Source organism: Macaca mulatta, chromosome X (genome assembly GCF_049350105.2).
Source record: "Macaca mulatta isolate MMU2019108-1 chromosome X, T2T-MMU8v2.0, whole genome shotgun sequence".
Taxonomy (NCBI): domain Eukaryota; kingdom Metazoa; phylum Chordata; class Mammalia; order Primates; family Cercopithecidae; genus Macaca; species Macaca mulatta.
Window position 1 is genome coordinate 155,257,777 of NC_133426.1, and position 17,587 is coordinate 155,275,363.

A 17,587-nucleotide genomic window follows, 5' to 3' on the forward strand; every position below is an offset into this window, starting at 1 on the left:
TAGAGATCATATAGTTTTTCCCACATAGTACTTCTATCCCGTAAGGCAGACATTCCAAAACTCCAGTCACGCTAGTTAGTAGTGTAGCCTCAGGGCTGCCCCCTTCCCTAAGAGAACCAAGGGAAAATCAGCTGGGCATTCTTACCACTCATGTCCTAGGTCAGGGGCAGGAAAAGTTGTTAAGTGACAAGATACTTGCAGGCCATTTTCCATCCCCAATGAAATTGGTAAGAAGACTTACAAAATCAAATTCCTCCTTGATGTTTATTTATCTGTGGAGGCTGATGGCTGCTATTAATGCCCAGATTCATGGGCCTTGTCTAGACCATGCCAAGAAAACTCAGTAAACTCGGTTCATTTAGACAAAAGGAAAAGAGGATATTTTCAATTCAGTAACACAATGAATGACAAACAGCTTGACATTAGATAGACCATGGCTCCCTACAATTTTGTGTAGAAATACCCTTTTCTAAATATAAATGTATAATCAATGAAAACATAAATTTATTACATGCTGCAGAGTTTTTGGAGCTCACTAAAGATTAAAATAATGGGGCTTGATAAACTTGTGGAGTTTTGGTCTCCTAGTAGACACTCTATAAATGTTTGTCGAATGAATGAAGGGACAAATGAATCACATTTCCATTGTCCATGTGGTTGTGGTGTTGTGTGAAAGCAGCTTCTCAATGTGGTGCATATTTTCATGATATCCTATGAAGGCCTAACTGAGGACTGCTCTGCCTTTCAGAATTCTTTGGTGATCTGGACACCCTGATGGGGCCTCTGACCCAGCACAGCAGCATGACCAATCTTGTCCGCTACGTTCGCCAAGGACTGTGTTGGCTGCGCATTGATGCCCACTTGTTGTAGTGGGTGTTCTCCTATCTCTAGCATCACGACCCATCACTCTACCTCTACCAGCGCACTGATGGTCACTGGTGGAACTCCACTCATTGGGGAAAGTTCTCTTTGGTTATGTTTGTTTTTATGCTTCTTTTGTTATCTGTGAAAAACAGAAGTCATTGTAAGTTGACACTACAACTTAAGGGCAGTGTATGTTTTATTAGTCATTTTTTTTAGCATTTGATATGCAATCCTCAGATTCCACCATCTTTTTGTGCTTCATGGAATGACAGTCCCTACAATATTGTTTTAAGCCCACACTACCCAAAACAAAGAATGGGAAGCACTTGTGATAAAGACAGGCTCCTGAGAAATGCAACAAGTGGTCTTACATATACATGAGAACTTAGACACAAGGGACCATCCCCCAAACTATACTCTTATACCCAGAAAAAAACATATTTCAGAATCTATCATTAAACTTTTGTGTATCCCGCAGATTCAATCTTCAGGTGAGAATTTTCGTTGTCAAAACCCACTGGTTAGATGTAGCAACATCATGAAATCAAGAGTATCGAGAAAATAAATGAGCATAGCAATGCTACTCTTAAAAAGATGCTATGCCACACAACCAGAGGACTTTCTTGCTAGCATCCCTTTCCTTATTCCCTATGTTGTTAATTTTAATGATAAGAAGAAAGGGTGACATTTATTTTGACAAGTTTTAGGCATCAGCTGGCATCAGTATTTTTCAACTCTATTATTTGAAGTGTAAATCCTCACCTGGGATTCTCTGTGTGCAAAGCTCTCCTTTTGAGGAACAGTTTGGTTGATGCATGCTTTAGTAGCCAAAATGCTACACTCTAGACTTAGAGTTGGGAGTTAAGAGAGGTCTGGAAAGTGTCCAATAAGGAATTCACACCTCTGCCTCCTTTACAACAACAACATTTACACAGTTGGTAAGTGGGTCCATAACTGGCAGGATTTTTAAATTGTATTTTGCTCAAATCTATGGAAACAAAAATCAAAATCAAGTTATCACTACCTAGAAGTAATAATATACAGTTTTCTTCCTAGTGGCTTGAAAATCTGGACTTCCTCAATTATTATTTGCATTTTCTCTCTTATAGGGTTTCCGTTTTCTACTTTCTTTTTTCTCTTATCTGTGTTTCCTTTTCCTTTGTTTGGCTCATTAACTTTTGACTGAATTACAATTACTGATTTTATTAAAGTCCATATTATCATGAATAATTTCCATGAAAATTCCTAAGAAAACTCCAAACTCTCTAAATAGTGGTTAGCTTTTATTTTTTTTAAATGAGTCTTGGGGTAGTTTCAAAATCAGCTTCACCCTGAGATGCTTTGAAAGAGCCCTAAACATTGGGAACCATTCACCTAATTTGGAGATATTTCTCACTGGTTGTGACTACACCCTCATGATACTTTACATTCCTTTTATGTCCCTAAACATCACAATGTAAATATCATTTTTGACATTCCAGCTCACCAGAAGATTCTTACACTTGTGGTAAACACTATCCAATGCATTACTTACTGGTAATTACCTGCTGGTATATAATTCCATGTAGCCTTTAATATGCTGGGTTATCAAATTCTGTTCACTGAGTTATGACCAGATAAATAATAGATATGCACATGAAAGATGCAAACTTGTATGATTATTAAAGTAAGCCATGCAGGTCCATGATAGAAACAGCAGGTGATGACTCTGCACTCTCATTGTCAAGATTAGATATATCCCCAGTTGCAAAACAGCCATACTTGAGCTGTGCTCTGGTCATCTTTGAGTTTAAGGCCCTTTGTTGTATAAGGCTGTGGAAGTTGTACTCCAATGGCTGAAGCCATATTGTTAATATGGCTGATGGGAGCATCCCAGCAGCTGAACCCAGCACTTTTTATGCTCCCACTGTGGTCGAGTTTTATGTTTACAGTCTCAGCAACAACACCTATGCATGCACACACAAAAAAATGAAACCTGAAAGAATCTTTTCTGAGCCTCTTAAAAGAGGAAAATGATAACATTAAAGACTCTGAACATCCAAGGTTGGTGTCACATATAAAAATTAAGCTGATGACTTTGCAGTGACTCAAGTTCTCTCTTTATCATGGTTTACCAGGTAGAGTGCTTGGCTATTACTATATAAGGAAGCCCACTGGCTTGACTTGTAAGTTCAACCTAAACCACAATCCTAGACCATTATGGATTTAGGAGTAGATTCTTGAAATCCCACATCCAGAAACTAGACGTTAGAATGTTGGGGCAGTTTCCCAGAGAAACAAGCATATTGCCTCATGGATGAAAGACTTGTAGTTCTAGTTTCAGTGACTTGTTATATCTACTTACATACAACAGGGAGGCAAGAGGATTCTCTGTCATCTCTGGTGACTGAGTGTAAAATATGTGCCAACTTGACAGCACAGTGACCAAATCTGACAATCGAGCTCTGGATCACCACTTGATTATGTAGTAGACTCATTTATAAAGCAGTTTAGGAACTAATTAAACATGGAGGATGAATTACCTTCCTATCCCTTGAGATAAGACATCTTTCGGTTTCATGATTAAGGATTGTTGCTGTTTTATAGTTGCTCTATTCATCACAGTGTAAATGGTGATGCGTGTCGTAGGTGCGCAGCTATTTGAGGGACTAAGGGATGGAGATATTCCGTCAAATGAATCTCTTCAGCATACCAGTTTGTGGGAGGGATATGAAACATGTGGATGGTAGTGAGAGATTGTGCCTCTAGATCTTGATGGAGGCTTAGTGAGACACACTTAAATAAGCACATGGAGGTTAGAGTAGAGGGCAGAGTAAAAGGAAGCTCCATCTGAGCAAGGACACCAAAAGATCTCAGCCCTGCAACTTGACCCAGGTAGGGCCACCACTACGCCTTCACTTGTCACCCAAGCTCCAACCACAGAGAGTTTGACAAGCTTGTGTTATGATGTTGACTTGGCTTTGTATTTTTAATTAACTTTGGATTTTTAGTGGTTTTGTCATATAACTGTCTGAGTTTGGTAGGTAGGATTACTTTGAAAAGGGTTTACTAGTGTGGTCCTCCGGGTAGAATTTAGCTGTAAGCATGTTGTTAGCCAGCCTGTAGACTGTTAATTACTTAATAATCTCATTGGGAAAATACTAGTAGTTTTATATTTGGATGACATAATTGGAAAAGCAGATTAGCTGCTACTACTTTTAAAAGACTTAAGGTCGGGATGCCTTTTTTTTTCCATGTAAGGAAATGAAAAGATCAAAATCTTCAGGCAATAAGCAAGTTGCAAAATTAGAAACCATTGCCTAAAATATGTTTTGTTGAGTTTCCAAATGGATGAATTTTAATTTGGACATTACATCACTAAATGCATTAGATTTTGTCTGCATTGGAAAGATACTTCTAGCATATCTTTCCCAAAGATATCTAATTTGGATTCTGTTTTATGCAAATTTGCATCCCGGAGGTTGAAGTTGGAGTTTGAGGTTGGAAAGTATTTTTGAAGGCAGAATCAATTGAGTTGTGAGGGTGAGGCCCTCACATACTTCTCAACAGACATGATAAAATTCACCTGCATGAGTTGGCAGGTGGGAAAACCAAACTGGATCACTGGGTAAGACTACTCAGTAAAGCAATGAACTGCTTGCTTAGAGAAGCATCACTATCCCCATTGAGAAAAATGTGTGGCAAGATGATACAGCTACACAGTATCAAATGAATGGGTCAATTCAGGGCCCCCAAATTTAATTCTGTGGGGAAAAAATATTGAGCCAGTTGTCAGTGTTCTGTTACACGACTGGCAGACTAAATTCTTCATCATTGTTGTTATTGTTGTTGTTTATCATTTTCACTCGCACAGCCTTATTCTCATAATTAAAATCTGATTCATTTTCTCTTTAGTGTTAGTAGACTCCAACAACAGAAGTGGCATCTGTGTATTGATAATCAGCATTTACCCTGGCAGGAGACTAATCAGATAGGCCAGTGTCAGACATTAATCCTACCGTCTGATATTTTTGGTGAAGGAAAAAGTATTAATTCTCTTTCCATCCTCCTCCTCAGAAATATAGAAGCCCTCTTTACCAATCATCACATTTTACTCTGTAATCTACCAGCTAAAAGAAAATTGCATTGTGGGGAGGGCGGAAAGGGGGTGGGGGTGGGAGTGGAGGGTGGGGAAGCCCCACAAAGCCAGATTGCAGTTCTTGCCCCTTTTTGCTTCTGACATGAGATGTTAAAGAATTATTCATAGTGCTCACATTGCGTTAGGGGACACTGAACTGCTTTTTAGATCCATGATCAGTCATCATTCTTCTAAGAGATTGGAGCTTTGCTGTTTCATTAACTGTGCAGTGTAGACTAATGGTGTTTAATAAAAATCATTCAAAATTTCAAACTCTTTTGCCAGTGACCTCAATTTTGTTGGCTCTTTGATTTGTATCAGACTTTGAGGAGGGAAGGGGGAAGTGAAGGAAGCCCGCTTCCAGGCCCCTGACAGGATGCTGCAGTGGCAAGGTCAAGCTCGCCTGCCTGCCAGCAGTTGGCTGGTGAGCAGCAGCATGCAGACCAGCTGTGGGAAGCCTCCTGAAGAATGCCCCAGCTGATGCTTTCAGCTGGGAATAGCTTGTTCCTATTGGGGAACTCATTGTTCTCCAGTCTCTGCAGCAGGAAGCCAGCTGTCATATCCGGAGGGAATTTCAGATGCTTTACCTTTTTGGTTTTGCCCTGCATCACTCATGTGGCTATGAAATAGGTGTGTCTCTGAGAATAGAGCCCAATGTAGTGACAATGGGTAGTCAAATGCACCCCAGATGCTCATGCCCTCTTGTGGTTCTGCAGTGTTTATGAAATTTTGGGGAAAGGAGACCCTAGACAGTAAGCAAAATTGGAGACACTCCAACAAGGCTAAGTTAATGCTGTGTTGCCCAGACCAAGAGCTAGCTTCTCATTTGGTCAGCCTAGCATGCAACCAGTAGTGTGGTGGTAAAATGTTTAACAACCAGCTCACTGAGAATAGAAAGCACCTGGTTTGCACCATTTGCCAATTTCTGTGGCATAAATACTACCACTTTAGATGATTTTAAGCTACCAACTGTGATGTCACTGAACACATGGTTGGAAAGAGATGCACACAGTTGACTCTTGCAAGCCTGGGCAAAAATGCCTCAACACACTACTGGATGCAGCCAGTCAAAGAGGGTTCATATTTCATATATGTGTTCATGTGGACACACACAGACACACACACAAACTCACCCTTACACACACACTTCAATGACTAAAACAATTACATAGTTTTAAGATATGAGTCAATGTGTGAATGTAGAAAGCTCATGATAAGGCCCTAGAGGTATGGGCTGCCCTGGAAGCCTAGGTTTTAAGCAGGAGAATAGCTGAGAAGAATGAAGCCCTCCTGAGCTGAAAGGAGAGATGGATCAACGGAGATGGTTTCATCATCTCCTTCCATATCTCATAGTTAAAACGGGCACTTAGAAAACCCTCATGATTGATTTTTTAAAAAGATAAGTGAGTGTTTTTTAATTTTTTTATTATTATCATCATTATTTTGATTTACAAGTGCTATTTGTAACTTTCACATGTAACTAGGATAAAGTATTTACGGGAACTCTATGGAGAATAGCCCAATCCAGAATTTACTGTGTTTTTCTTTTATGTGACATGGAAACTCAGTAATTCTCCTATCTTCACATTGTTGTTCATAAGATTTTTTACTTTAGTTATTAGGGAATCTAAGTTTTTTGTTAACATTTTCTTTTAGTTAAAAGTATCTACTTACCTTTTTAGCTCTGAATTCAAACCAGAATATCTCTGTATCAATTACATGACTAATAGTCAGAAACAATCATCCAAACCAAAATAATTCTCTTTTCCACCCAGTACGAAGAAAACTAAGCTCAGTAACAAGAAGGCATAAACTAAAGTATATAATGAGACTTTCATTAAATACACACACACACACACACACACACACACACACACACACTCACACATACACTTTTTAAATTAGGTCTCCACACATAAATCATCTTGAAAGTAGTTTAGAAAATCTCAAAGAATTAATTCTCCTGGTCCTGTGCATCTTCTGCAGTTAATAAGAGGTTTGTATCTGGAAAGACTGAAGAACTTGTTCTAAAATCTTTTTTTTAAACATTTCCATTTTCTGTCTGGGCCTGTATCCATGGTTGAATGTTAGCCCTGGAGGAGATTCATGTCTTACTCGCTCTTTCTGGCCCTTCGTCTTTTGCCTCTGCAATTCTTTTTGTAGCTGGCACAATAACAGGGACTGGAGGTCTATTCTTTCATGGTATTGCTACAACATTTGTCCTTACTGGGAAATGGTAACATCTGGGTCTGGTTTAATTGGCATTACACTTACATAGGGACTCTGAGCACCCCCTTCACCACACCAGACAGTGGACTAGTTTTCACAGCTACAAAGAGCTAGAAATGTGTTTAACATCATCCAGTGCATCCCCTACTTTAACACCACCCTCACTAATCTATCATATTCACCCATAAATTTTACAAATGAGATTGATTCCGTCTCAAGACAATTTGTCAAATACTTAATTTTCTTCCTGGATGATTCTACTTACTGGATATTTTAGAAAGAAAAATGTCTGAGATAAAATCCCTCACATTTACTCAATATTACAAATTGCTGTTTCTATTCCTACTCTGAGTAGTGTTTCTGAAGATTGTTTGCTGTAGTGTTGTCTTTGATAAAATGAATGTCAGTAGTGAGCCTTTTAGAGATACCATGCTCAGAAATCCTCTTTGGGATCAGGAGATACCTAAAATTCTCCCCCTTTGCCCACTTTGTTAGATGAGTGACCTATTCTTTGGATCCTGCAAAGAAGAGACTGGTTTCTTTTCTTTTCTGGTGGTGGTAGTGGTTGTATCTGTGGCTGTGATGGTTGTTGTTACTTGTCTTTCTCTCTCTGGCTCTGGCTTTTGCTTTCCTGCTAGTGTTCTTTCTCTTTCCAAACAAATAGTGAAATTAAATGTGAGCTTCTGAATTGTACTTGTTCATGCTTTTAAAATATAACAGATTAATAAAAATAGATGTGTCCTGATTTAAAACATGCCCCCTGGAAAGGCATGCTGTATTATGAAATCGTGATAATATAACTGCATTATTACATGGCAGTATAAATATTAGTCTGTTTAATTCATTTGTCCAATTGTATAACTTTGTGGAGCAGTGTTTTGACCTTTGCTACATAATTTTGGAGCAAGTGGAGTGGTTGCAGGCAGACGAGACAGTGTTATATCAGGATTTTTCAATGAACTTTAGTTGGAGGCCTGGCAATGGCAAACATCTCCAGATGTTTCTGTAACCATTATAAATATGAAAAATCCCTCTTCAAAAAATTTCCCAGAGTACTTCAGTCAAGACTTTTTAGGTTCATCTTTTTTTTTCATTTCTCCTTTTCTTTTTCCATTATTTTTGGATGGGGGTTTGTTATCATTGGACTGAAGAAATATTTTGATTGCAATGGTCTCTCTCTCTCTCTCTCTCTCTCTCTCTCTTTCTCTCTTTTCTTTCCTCCTTCCCTCTATCCATCACCCCTCATTAAAATATTGAAATCTGGAGTCTTTGATAAATCTGCATTAGACCAGGCTATATGCTAGGAATGAAATCTGGGCAAACGTCGATGGGTTTTCAAAGAATGCTCCACGTTCATTGGGCCCTTTCACACCCCACAGTGATAAATGAAAAGGATAGAGATAGTTTTTGCAAAAGGGCACTTTGATAATATCCTCTGAGACCTAATGCAGTTTAACAAATGACTCCACCTGTTTTTCCAGTAAGTAATTTGACCGAGACTTGCAAAATACCCCTGCGAGTTGTCAGGGGTGTCTTCTGCCTGGTCTATAGTGTGTGTGTTTGCTTTGTATCTAACAGACACATTCACGTCTCATGTGCTCATATGAAGTATTTCCTAACATTCCCATTAGCCTGTATATAAGAATCAGAAAGATAATCCCAACATGTTGTAAATGAAGATGTGACTCTATAACCTTTCTCTTCTTCCTGGAAAAAAAAAAAAAGACATTTTCATGCGTATTTTAAACAGAAATTTTGTATATTTAAGTGTCATGGAAAATATTTATTGAGTAACTGGGATACAAATGGGAATTTAATTGTCATCATATGCTTTGTGTGTGGGGATGCTCACCAACACCATGCCGCTGGACCATTGTGGCAAGCCTAACTGCACAAAGAGTACACATCATCAGTGTGTGTGTGTGTGTGTGTCCCTGCATGTGCAACATGTCTAGCTTGCTGTCCTTCATGGGATTTTAGCTTTCCCTTCTTGAAAAACATTACTTTACAGTTCCAGGAAGCCCTGGTTACGTTACTATATGAAGGCAGTGATTTGAAATGAAAATTCCTTTCCTCTTGGAAGCTTTGGTCATAATATCATGGTTCAATTAAACGGATTCCACCGGCCTTTGTGATGGAAAAAGCGCTGTTCAAATCCAGTTGAGTTTCCAAGAGGAAATTGTAGGTCAAGATGCATGAGAGGGAAGATGAAGGCCACCTCAGCTGCAGCAACATGAGCTGAGTTGAGCCCTCAGTGTTGAAGTTGACTTGCTCCAAGCTGCAGTCCAAAACCCTTGGGCCCATGCCTGGCCTATGCTCCTTCCCAAGTAAGTAGAGGAGCAGAACCATCAGGAACAGCCTGCCTGGCTCCTAAGAAGAAAACTTCCTGACGTCCTGTCCCCAAAGGAAGACCCTTTCCCCAGGGGCACCCCAGGTGGCCAGTAAATTGTGATGACCATTCAGAAAGTGCCCCCTTGGCTTTATGAGAATCCAATTAGTCTTCTGAACCACCTTTTCTTGGGTGCAGATTTCCAATATTCATGCTCATTGCAGATCCACCAACTGTCACTGTTCTTTTTTTTTTTTTAAATTTATTTATTATTATTATACTTTAAGTTGTAGGGTACATGTGCATAACGTGCAGGTTTGTTACATATGTATACTTGTGCCTTGTTGGTGTGCTGCACCCATCAACTCGTCATTTACATCAGGTATAACTCCCAATGCAATCCCTCCCCCCTCCCCCCTCCCCCCTCCCCATGATAGGCCCCGGTGTGTGATGTTCCCCTTCCTGAGTCCGAGTGATCTCATTGTTCAGTTCCCACCTATGAGTGAGAACATGCGGTGTTTGGTTTTCTGTTCTTGTGATAGTTTGCTAAGAATGATGGTTTCCAGCTGCATCCATGTCCCTACAAAGGACACAAACTCATCCTTTTTGATGGCTGCATAGTATTCCATGGTGTATATGTGCCACATTTTCTTAACAAGCATGCTCGTCTTGTCAGAATTTCAGTAAGTTCCAATTTCCTGTACAGACCAGGGTAAACTGTTCTAACATCAATCAATTAATGAAATGTTATCTGGTTTTTAAAAGCTGGTTTCATGTGCTTTATGTGTATAAAACTATATCTGCCTGTGTGGCTTTGCATTTCAAATGTGTGGCGCACAAGCATTTTGTTGGTGCTTTGTTCTCAGTACAGTAACTCTGTGTACAAACATTTTAATGTGGTTTTGTTGTTTTCCAACAAGATGTCTCTGTAAAAATGATATTGGCTGAGCTGGTGCGTTGGTTTCTCTCATAGAGGCATTAACTATACTGCCAATGCATTGAATTATTTAAAAATGCAAAATAAAATTTTTATGAAAATCTCATTTTAGACATGTAGATCATTCTGCTTAGAGACTTTCGAAGCCATAGTACCTTGTTATCAACTCTTCCACATTACAGTACATAGCCGGTGCTCCCGCTTACATCAACAGCCATAAAACTGACAGCCATAAAGAAAATAACTCTCACAAAGCCAATTCATTTTATAAGAGAGACCCTTGGACCATCATTCAAAGCCCATTTAAGAGAAAATTATAAAATATTTAGTTATCTGGATTCCCAGTACACAGCACAAAAAGCTTGCAAAGTATAAAGTTATAACTAGTAGATGCTGACAAAAGAGAGAGAATTACAAAACTAGACTGAAAACTTAAAAACACAGCTGGCAATGGCCATTTACTGCAGGGGTATGCTGCCAGTAGCCCTGGGAGGACAGCACAAGCAATAATTTTGGGTCACAGTAATGTCTGAAAGTCATCAGGAAAAGGTTAAATATACCTTAACTAACACAGAAACTCATGTCATATATTTAGGAACTGTTTCCTTCAAGATGTTAAAGATTTTTCTGGACAGTTAAAGGGTAGGTTTCAGGTATCTAGAAATTTCATTTACATGAAATGTATTCTCTGGCCATGTAAAGTGAGGAATTGCAATGCTAAGACTACACGGCACAAAACACCTGTCAGTAAACGCAACATTAACAACTTGGCTGTATTTCCTGTGAAAAAAATGAACTACACTTGGCTTGACCAGATATTTTGACTCTGCATAATCATAATCATAATCATTATCATAGTCCAAGTGTGAGCACGAATATAGCTAAATGTGATTAAAACTGATAGTTAAAATACCACCACTAAGAATTCCAAATCCTTTACAAAATGGAAAGGCCACAATATCTGTAAATATGAACATTTTTATTGTGAGATGATGGGGAAATATTTGAGCTGAGTAAATAGAACTAAATGGATTATAAATGTGTTCTCAAGCAACCAAGTTGTTTTCTGCTTCTCTCAAAACAAACAGATACCATAAATGATGACCATGCCTAGGTAAAAGTATGCACACATGCAGAGAAGAACTTAGAGGAAATATGCAGAATGACATTTTTAAAAATTAGGAGTGCTGGGATTATGCTAATTGATTAGTTTTTGTGACATTTACAACCAGTAAGGCACTACTGGCCAGGCACTGTTTTAGCACTTTCTTATATATTAATGCATGTAATTCTTTTAAAAGCCCTGTGAGATGGGTACTAGCATATCTCTGTTGTATAGATGACGACATGGAGACACAAAGAGGTCTTCAGGAAAACAACTTTCCTGAAGTCACACAGCCAGGTGTGTGACCCCAATGTGGCCCCAAAGGCTTTAATCTTAACTACTACCCTCTACTACTTGTTATTATTAATAATGCTATTGATTCTATAACATATATTATTTTCATTTTAGAAACAAAAGTAAAGAAGGACCACAGGCCCTCACGAAGTGATTTCCTCTCAGTCTTTCCAGAGGTCACTAAAGGAAAGGCATTGGGCCAATCTTCCAGAAACACCTTTTCCTATAAAGACAGACCAGGGCACAGGAGGAGTCAGCAACTCAGAAAAAGTTTGCTGACGTGGAGCCTCTTAGTCTTGGAAGTAACAAATAGAAGAAGAGATGGCACCACCTTCCTGGCTGTCACTCTAGCTGAGATAAAGATCAGGCCTTGGATTGGCAGAGCTGTTTGTTTATTTATTTAAGACAGGGTCTCATTCTGTTGCCCAAGCTGGAGTGCAGTGGCATAATAACAGCTCACTACAACCTCCACCTCCTGGGATCAAGTGATCTTCCTGTCAGAGGTGTTTGAACTAGAGCGGCTCCATCTTGAATAGGGCCTAGGTGAAATAAGGCTGAGACCTACTGGGTTGCATTCCCAGGAGGATAGGGCTTTCTTATTCACAGGATGAGACAGCAGGTCAGCAAAAGATACAGATCACAAAGACCTTGCTGATAAAAGAGTTTGCAGTAAAGAAGCCGGCCAAATCCTGCAAAGCCAAGATGGCAACCAAAGTGACCTCTGGTGGTCCTGACTTCTCATTATATGCTAATTATAATGCACTAGCATGCTAAAAGACATTCCCACCAGCACCATGATAGTTTACAAATGCAATGGCAACATCTGGAAGTTACCCTATATGGTCTTAAAAGGGGAAGAACCCTCAGTTCCAGGAAGTGCCCACCCCTTTCCCAGAAAACTCATGAATAATCTACCCCTTGTTTAGCATATAATCAAGAAATAACCATAAAAGTGGCCATCCAGCAGCTCGTGCTACTGCTCTGCCTATGGAGTAGCCATTCTTTTATTCCTTTACTCTCTTAATAAATTTGCTTTCACTTTATTCTATGGATTTGCCTGAATTCTTTCTTGCATGATATCCAAGAACCCTCTCTTGGAGTCTGGATCAGGACACCTTTCCACTAACACTCCCACCTCAGCTTCCAAAGTAGCTGGGACTATAGGTGCAAGGCATCATGTTCAGCTTACTTTTGTATTTTTAGTAAAGATAGGATTTCACTATGTTGCCCAAGCTGGTCTCTAACTCCTGCGCTCAAGTGATCCATTCATCTCGGCCTCCCGAAGTGCTGGGATTACAGGCATGACCACTGTGCCCAGCCAATCGGTAGAGTTTTAAAATCAGTTCACTTTAAGACAGGTCCAGCCCCACTCTAACTCCTACTCCTTGCCTCTGAGATGCAGACACTTGTTCAGAAGGGAAGTAGAACATCCCAGGCGAGTGAGTCCCCTGGGCTTTTGGCAGGATTTTAAATGAGGTTCTCACTGCCTGAATTAAGTGAGACATGTAAGAGGAAGAAAGCCCCACTTTCTTCCTCTGCAAAATGAAGTTGGTCATATCCACCTTCTCCCTGCTACCCAGAGATGAGCAAGATGTCATCTAGACTGGTGTTTCTCATCCTACATTCTCTCTTGGAAACCCTGAGGTTTTCCAAATAATTTCTTCTGACACACTGTCATTACCAAGGCCAAGAGACTTAATCTTTTGAGGGTGTAAGAGTAGTGAGGCAACTTCTAGGTTGCATGTCTAGCAGGGGATATGCCACAAGTGGGTAGGCTGTGGCACAGTGTATCACACAAAGGGCTAGGAATGCACTGAGGCTCATGCTTTGGGGAAAGAATATGTTTAGTTTTGTGTGTTTCTCCAGGAAACACACTGCAGCTTAGGTGGGAGATTTTGTTTCATCCCCCTTCTAAGAAAAGGGAATAAAATAGTAAAAACGTTAGCTGTGATATGAGAGGGAATCTACACAATTTGTTAAGGGAGATTAGGCCAATACATTTCACGTATAGGCATTTGAAATTGACTCATGTTATCAAAGCCCTTTGCAATTATGCAGGTCATGAGCTGGAGGTCTCCTGGGATTGACAGTTACACAAACTAGTGTGTGAGTTCAGGAGTTCAGTGACAGGCAGGAAATGACTTTCAATCTCTGTCTTTCTAGCTCTGGGACTCTCCACCTTAAAGAAATACTGGGGGACTTTTGAAAATGCAAATGTCAGGCTTCCACCTCAGAGACTGATTCCATAGGTGTGTGTCAAAGGTCTCTGATATCTTTATCTTTTAAGGCTTCCTTGTTGATTCTTATGTGAAACCAGGATGAAGAACCACAGTTCTAGGCTTATCAGAGAAAAGGCCCAGTTACCCATTTATCCCACCCACCTTCCTGCAGGAACAGGAGATAATGGTGCTTCTAGTGCTCTAGGAAAAAACATCCCACAGGAATCCAAGCTCTGAGTATTCTTCTCCAAGGAAGGAATTTCCTTTAACGCTTTTATAACTTTCCAGGAATTTTCCAGTTAGCTCAAACCACAATGCACTTGAACATATTCTCATTTCCAAAATACAATAAGCCCTGCAGCAGGCTAGAGATGTAAGAGGAAACTCATGAGGAAGAATGTACCTTTCTGGAAACAATTCTCTTCAGCATGGCTGGACCTGGGCAGAGGATTATATTGTGGATCTGAGTTTCTCCCACAATTCTCAACTCTGAAGACACAGCAGTGAATGACCAGAAAGGATCCAGAAGGAACCTTCTCTCATAGAGGTTCATTTTAAAAGCCCCTCCTTACAACCTTGCTGGGAAAAAGCATTTGTAGGACAAAACAAACAAACAAACAAACAAACACTACAAACGAATCAGTGGGAGCAAAGCTTCCTGAGTTTACCCTAGTGTTATCAATGGTCTCTTTGTATGGGTTCCTATGTTGTTTACATTTTCATAGCAGGCCAGGACTGTTTAGCTCAAAAGCCCTGGGGACAAAATCAAAATTTTACACATCAAATCTGTTTTAAATATAGCCCAAATAAGCAGATTTTTAGCAGTTTAGAGCCTGCTTGTTTTGCATACCTCATGAAACTGTGCCCAACATCTCTTAGGCATAGATCAGATAACCCAGGGGGATATAAAGACCATGGCTGCCCTTCAGAGCTGTCTGACCCAGAGACTCCCCACTGAGTTGTTGAGTTATATCAGCTAGATGTAGAATCCCACTCTTTCCCTTCTCTCTTCCCACTACCATGTCCCTAGCTCTCCTCCCCTTCCTAGTGATGGCCTCTGGACCCTGGCATCTAGAAGATCTGATTCTGTGAAGGACTTTCTCTCACCCCTCCACATACAAACCTGTCAGTGTCATCCAAATAAAGCTTGTTGTATGTTACTGCCACCTCACGGTGACATCCTTTTCTTTGATCAGTCCCCAAATTTCCTCAAACTTACCACATCAGGAATCAAAAAAGGACCTCGAAAGGTCAACTGACAGGGGGAAGAGGCAAGCTTTATTTGGGGTCTCCTCTTGGAAGCTCCAAAGCATCTTGGCCACCCCCCTAAACTGACTAAGTCTTGGCCAAGAATCACTGAATAAGTTCCATGATAGACACCAAACACATCCTGAAGCATTGCCCTCACTGAGAAAGAGCCATCTCCTTCAAAGTGTGGCCCAAACACCTCCAGTGCCCTGTTGGTGTGCCTTGCTCTGGACTTTAGGCCCAGCTCATCTCTCACACTCTGGCACAGAGCACCTTCACCTTGGCTGAGCTTTAAATCTTACTAATTCTGGGAGCCCATCCCAGAAATTCTGATCTAGTTGATTTGGATACTACTCTCTACCTCTAACCCTCAACTTCCATAAATGGGTAGTTTGTAAGGTTTTCCAAGTGATTCTCATCAGCAGTCAGAACTAAGAATCCACTTTCTAGCCAAAGCTCCTTCATCCAGGGCTGTACACCTTACCCCCCACCCCCACCAATGTCTGGCAGTGGTGGACGGGATCTTTGAATATGGCTGAATTTCTGGGCCCATAGCTTATCTTTGGTAGATAATCAAAGGTCATTCAAAAGCCATTGGACATTTGGGCTTCGGAACTCATATTCAAAACTCATGGTGTACACTTAGGATCCCAGAATATCCTTAAAATCCCTGTGGAATTGGTTACTAATAGAAATAGCCACCCACAAAATAATCATAATCTTTGCTAACTAAACTGTCAAGTGTGAATTGTAGTCCCTTATGAACTAAGCCATGCCAGTGCCTTCTCAGATTATAACCCTTAGTTTGGGGCAGACAGGAGGCCTAGATTTGCATCTAAGCTCTAGGGAGACATGCACTCGTGTCCTATGATTCCATCACGTCTCTGAGTGAAATAAAGGCTCTTTAAGAGAGACAGCATTGTTTAGGGCACATCTGGATACAAGATGACCGAGAAAAAAGTTTCTTCCATTTGGGATTTCAGATTTATATTTGACTATCCAGTTGAATCCACAGTCTTTTAATCAGCTCAGAACACAAAACACATCATCTGCAAGGTACAGGTGATGTCTTATGTTAGCTTCTGTTGTTGGGTAACAAAGTATCACAAACTCAGAAGCTTAAAACAATGTACCTGTTTATGACCTCTCAGTTTCGGTAGGTCAGGAGTCTGGGCACAGCTTAACTGGGTCCTCTACTCAGGTTCGCACAAGGGTGCAATCAAGGTATTTGTCAGAGCTGTGATCAGCTGCAGCTCTGGGTCTCCTTTTACACTTCCTCGGGTTGTTGGCAGAGTTCATTTTTTTGCAGCCATGAAACTCAGGTTATCTTGCTTCCTCAAGACCAACAGAAGATGGGGCCTGTCCTCTAGACCCTCTTTCAAAATCTTCCCTAATTCAGACCCACCCAGAATAATCTCTGTGTTAATGAACTCAAATTAAACTGATGAGGGGCCTTAAGTACTTCTGCAAAATCCCTTCACCTTTGCCATATAATGCAACCTAGTCACACAAGTGACATTCATCATCTTCACAGGTCCTGCCCACACTCAAGGGGGCTTATGCAGAGTGTGTATACCAGGGGGCCTGAATCTTTTGGGCCATCGTAGATTTATGTCTACACCATTCCCCTTAGGTGCAAGAAGACTTCACATCCTGCACAGAAGACTCTTCTGCTTTCCTATTATCCCCGGAGCAATGGACCTGGAGCTACTTCAACTATGGCCTTGCCACCAATACTATCCTTTTCTCTGTGCCTTAGTTTCTCCAAGCAGAACATTATTCAAACAACCCTTACTTCTGTGCTGCTTAAGGGAGTGTTATAAATTAATGAATTAATTGTGTTAAGCTCATTAGTCAGATGAAAGGTGCTATAGAAATGCAAATTATTGTTATTTTGAAATCTTGTGGCTGTCATCACAAAATTTGCACTTAGCTATTAGACACTGTGTCTTTGCCATCTATCAGCCCCCAGTTCACTAACAATGTTCATATTTTGCTTCAAACCATTAATTTGGAAATAACCACCTTGGTGCTCATGATGTGCTGATGAGGAATTATCTGCCCCGGGAACTTGCCAGCAAGAACTATTAAAAAAAAAAAAAAAAAAAAAAAGATTGCATTAGCTGAAGCTCAAAGAGGAGAGCCAATGAGGAAGAAGGAAGAATATATTCCCACTGATTGCTTCTCTTACCCTCTAGGGATTGCAGAATGGCTTCTGACATCTCTCACATCCCAAGGAGCCCCA

At 40.4% G+C, this 17,587-nt stretch overlaps 1 protein-coding gene across 2 annotated transcripts in view; it reads left to right on the forward strand.

The window, feature by feature from the left end:
• Window positions 1-5,254, forward strand: part of AFF2 (ALF transcription elongation factor 2) — a 498,887-nt gene extending 493,633 nt beyond the window's left edge. The window contains exon 20 of one of the 2 annotated variants that reach the window (XM_002806427.4): window positions 749-5,254. In XM_002806427.4, coding sequence (XP_002806473.2) covers window positions 749-870 — 122 coding nt within the window. In that variant the 3' untranslated portion in view covers window positions 871-5,254. The remainder of the gene's footprint in view (window positions 1-748) is intronic. The other variant, XM_077988255.1, reaches the window with a different exon arrangement.
• Window positions 5,255-17,587: the final 12,333 nt, after the last annotated feature.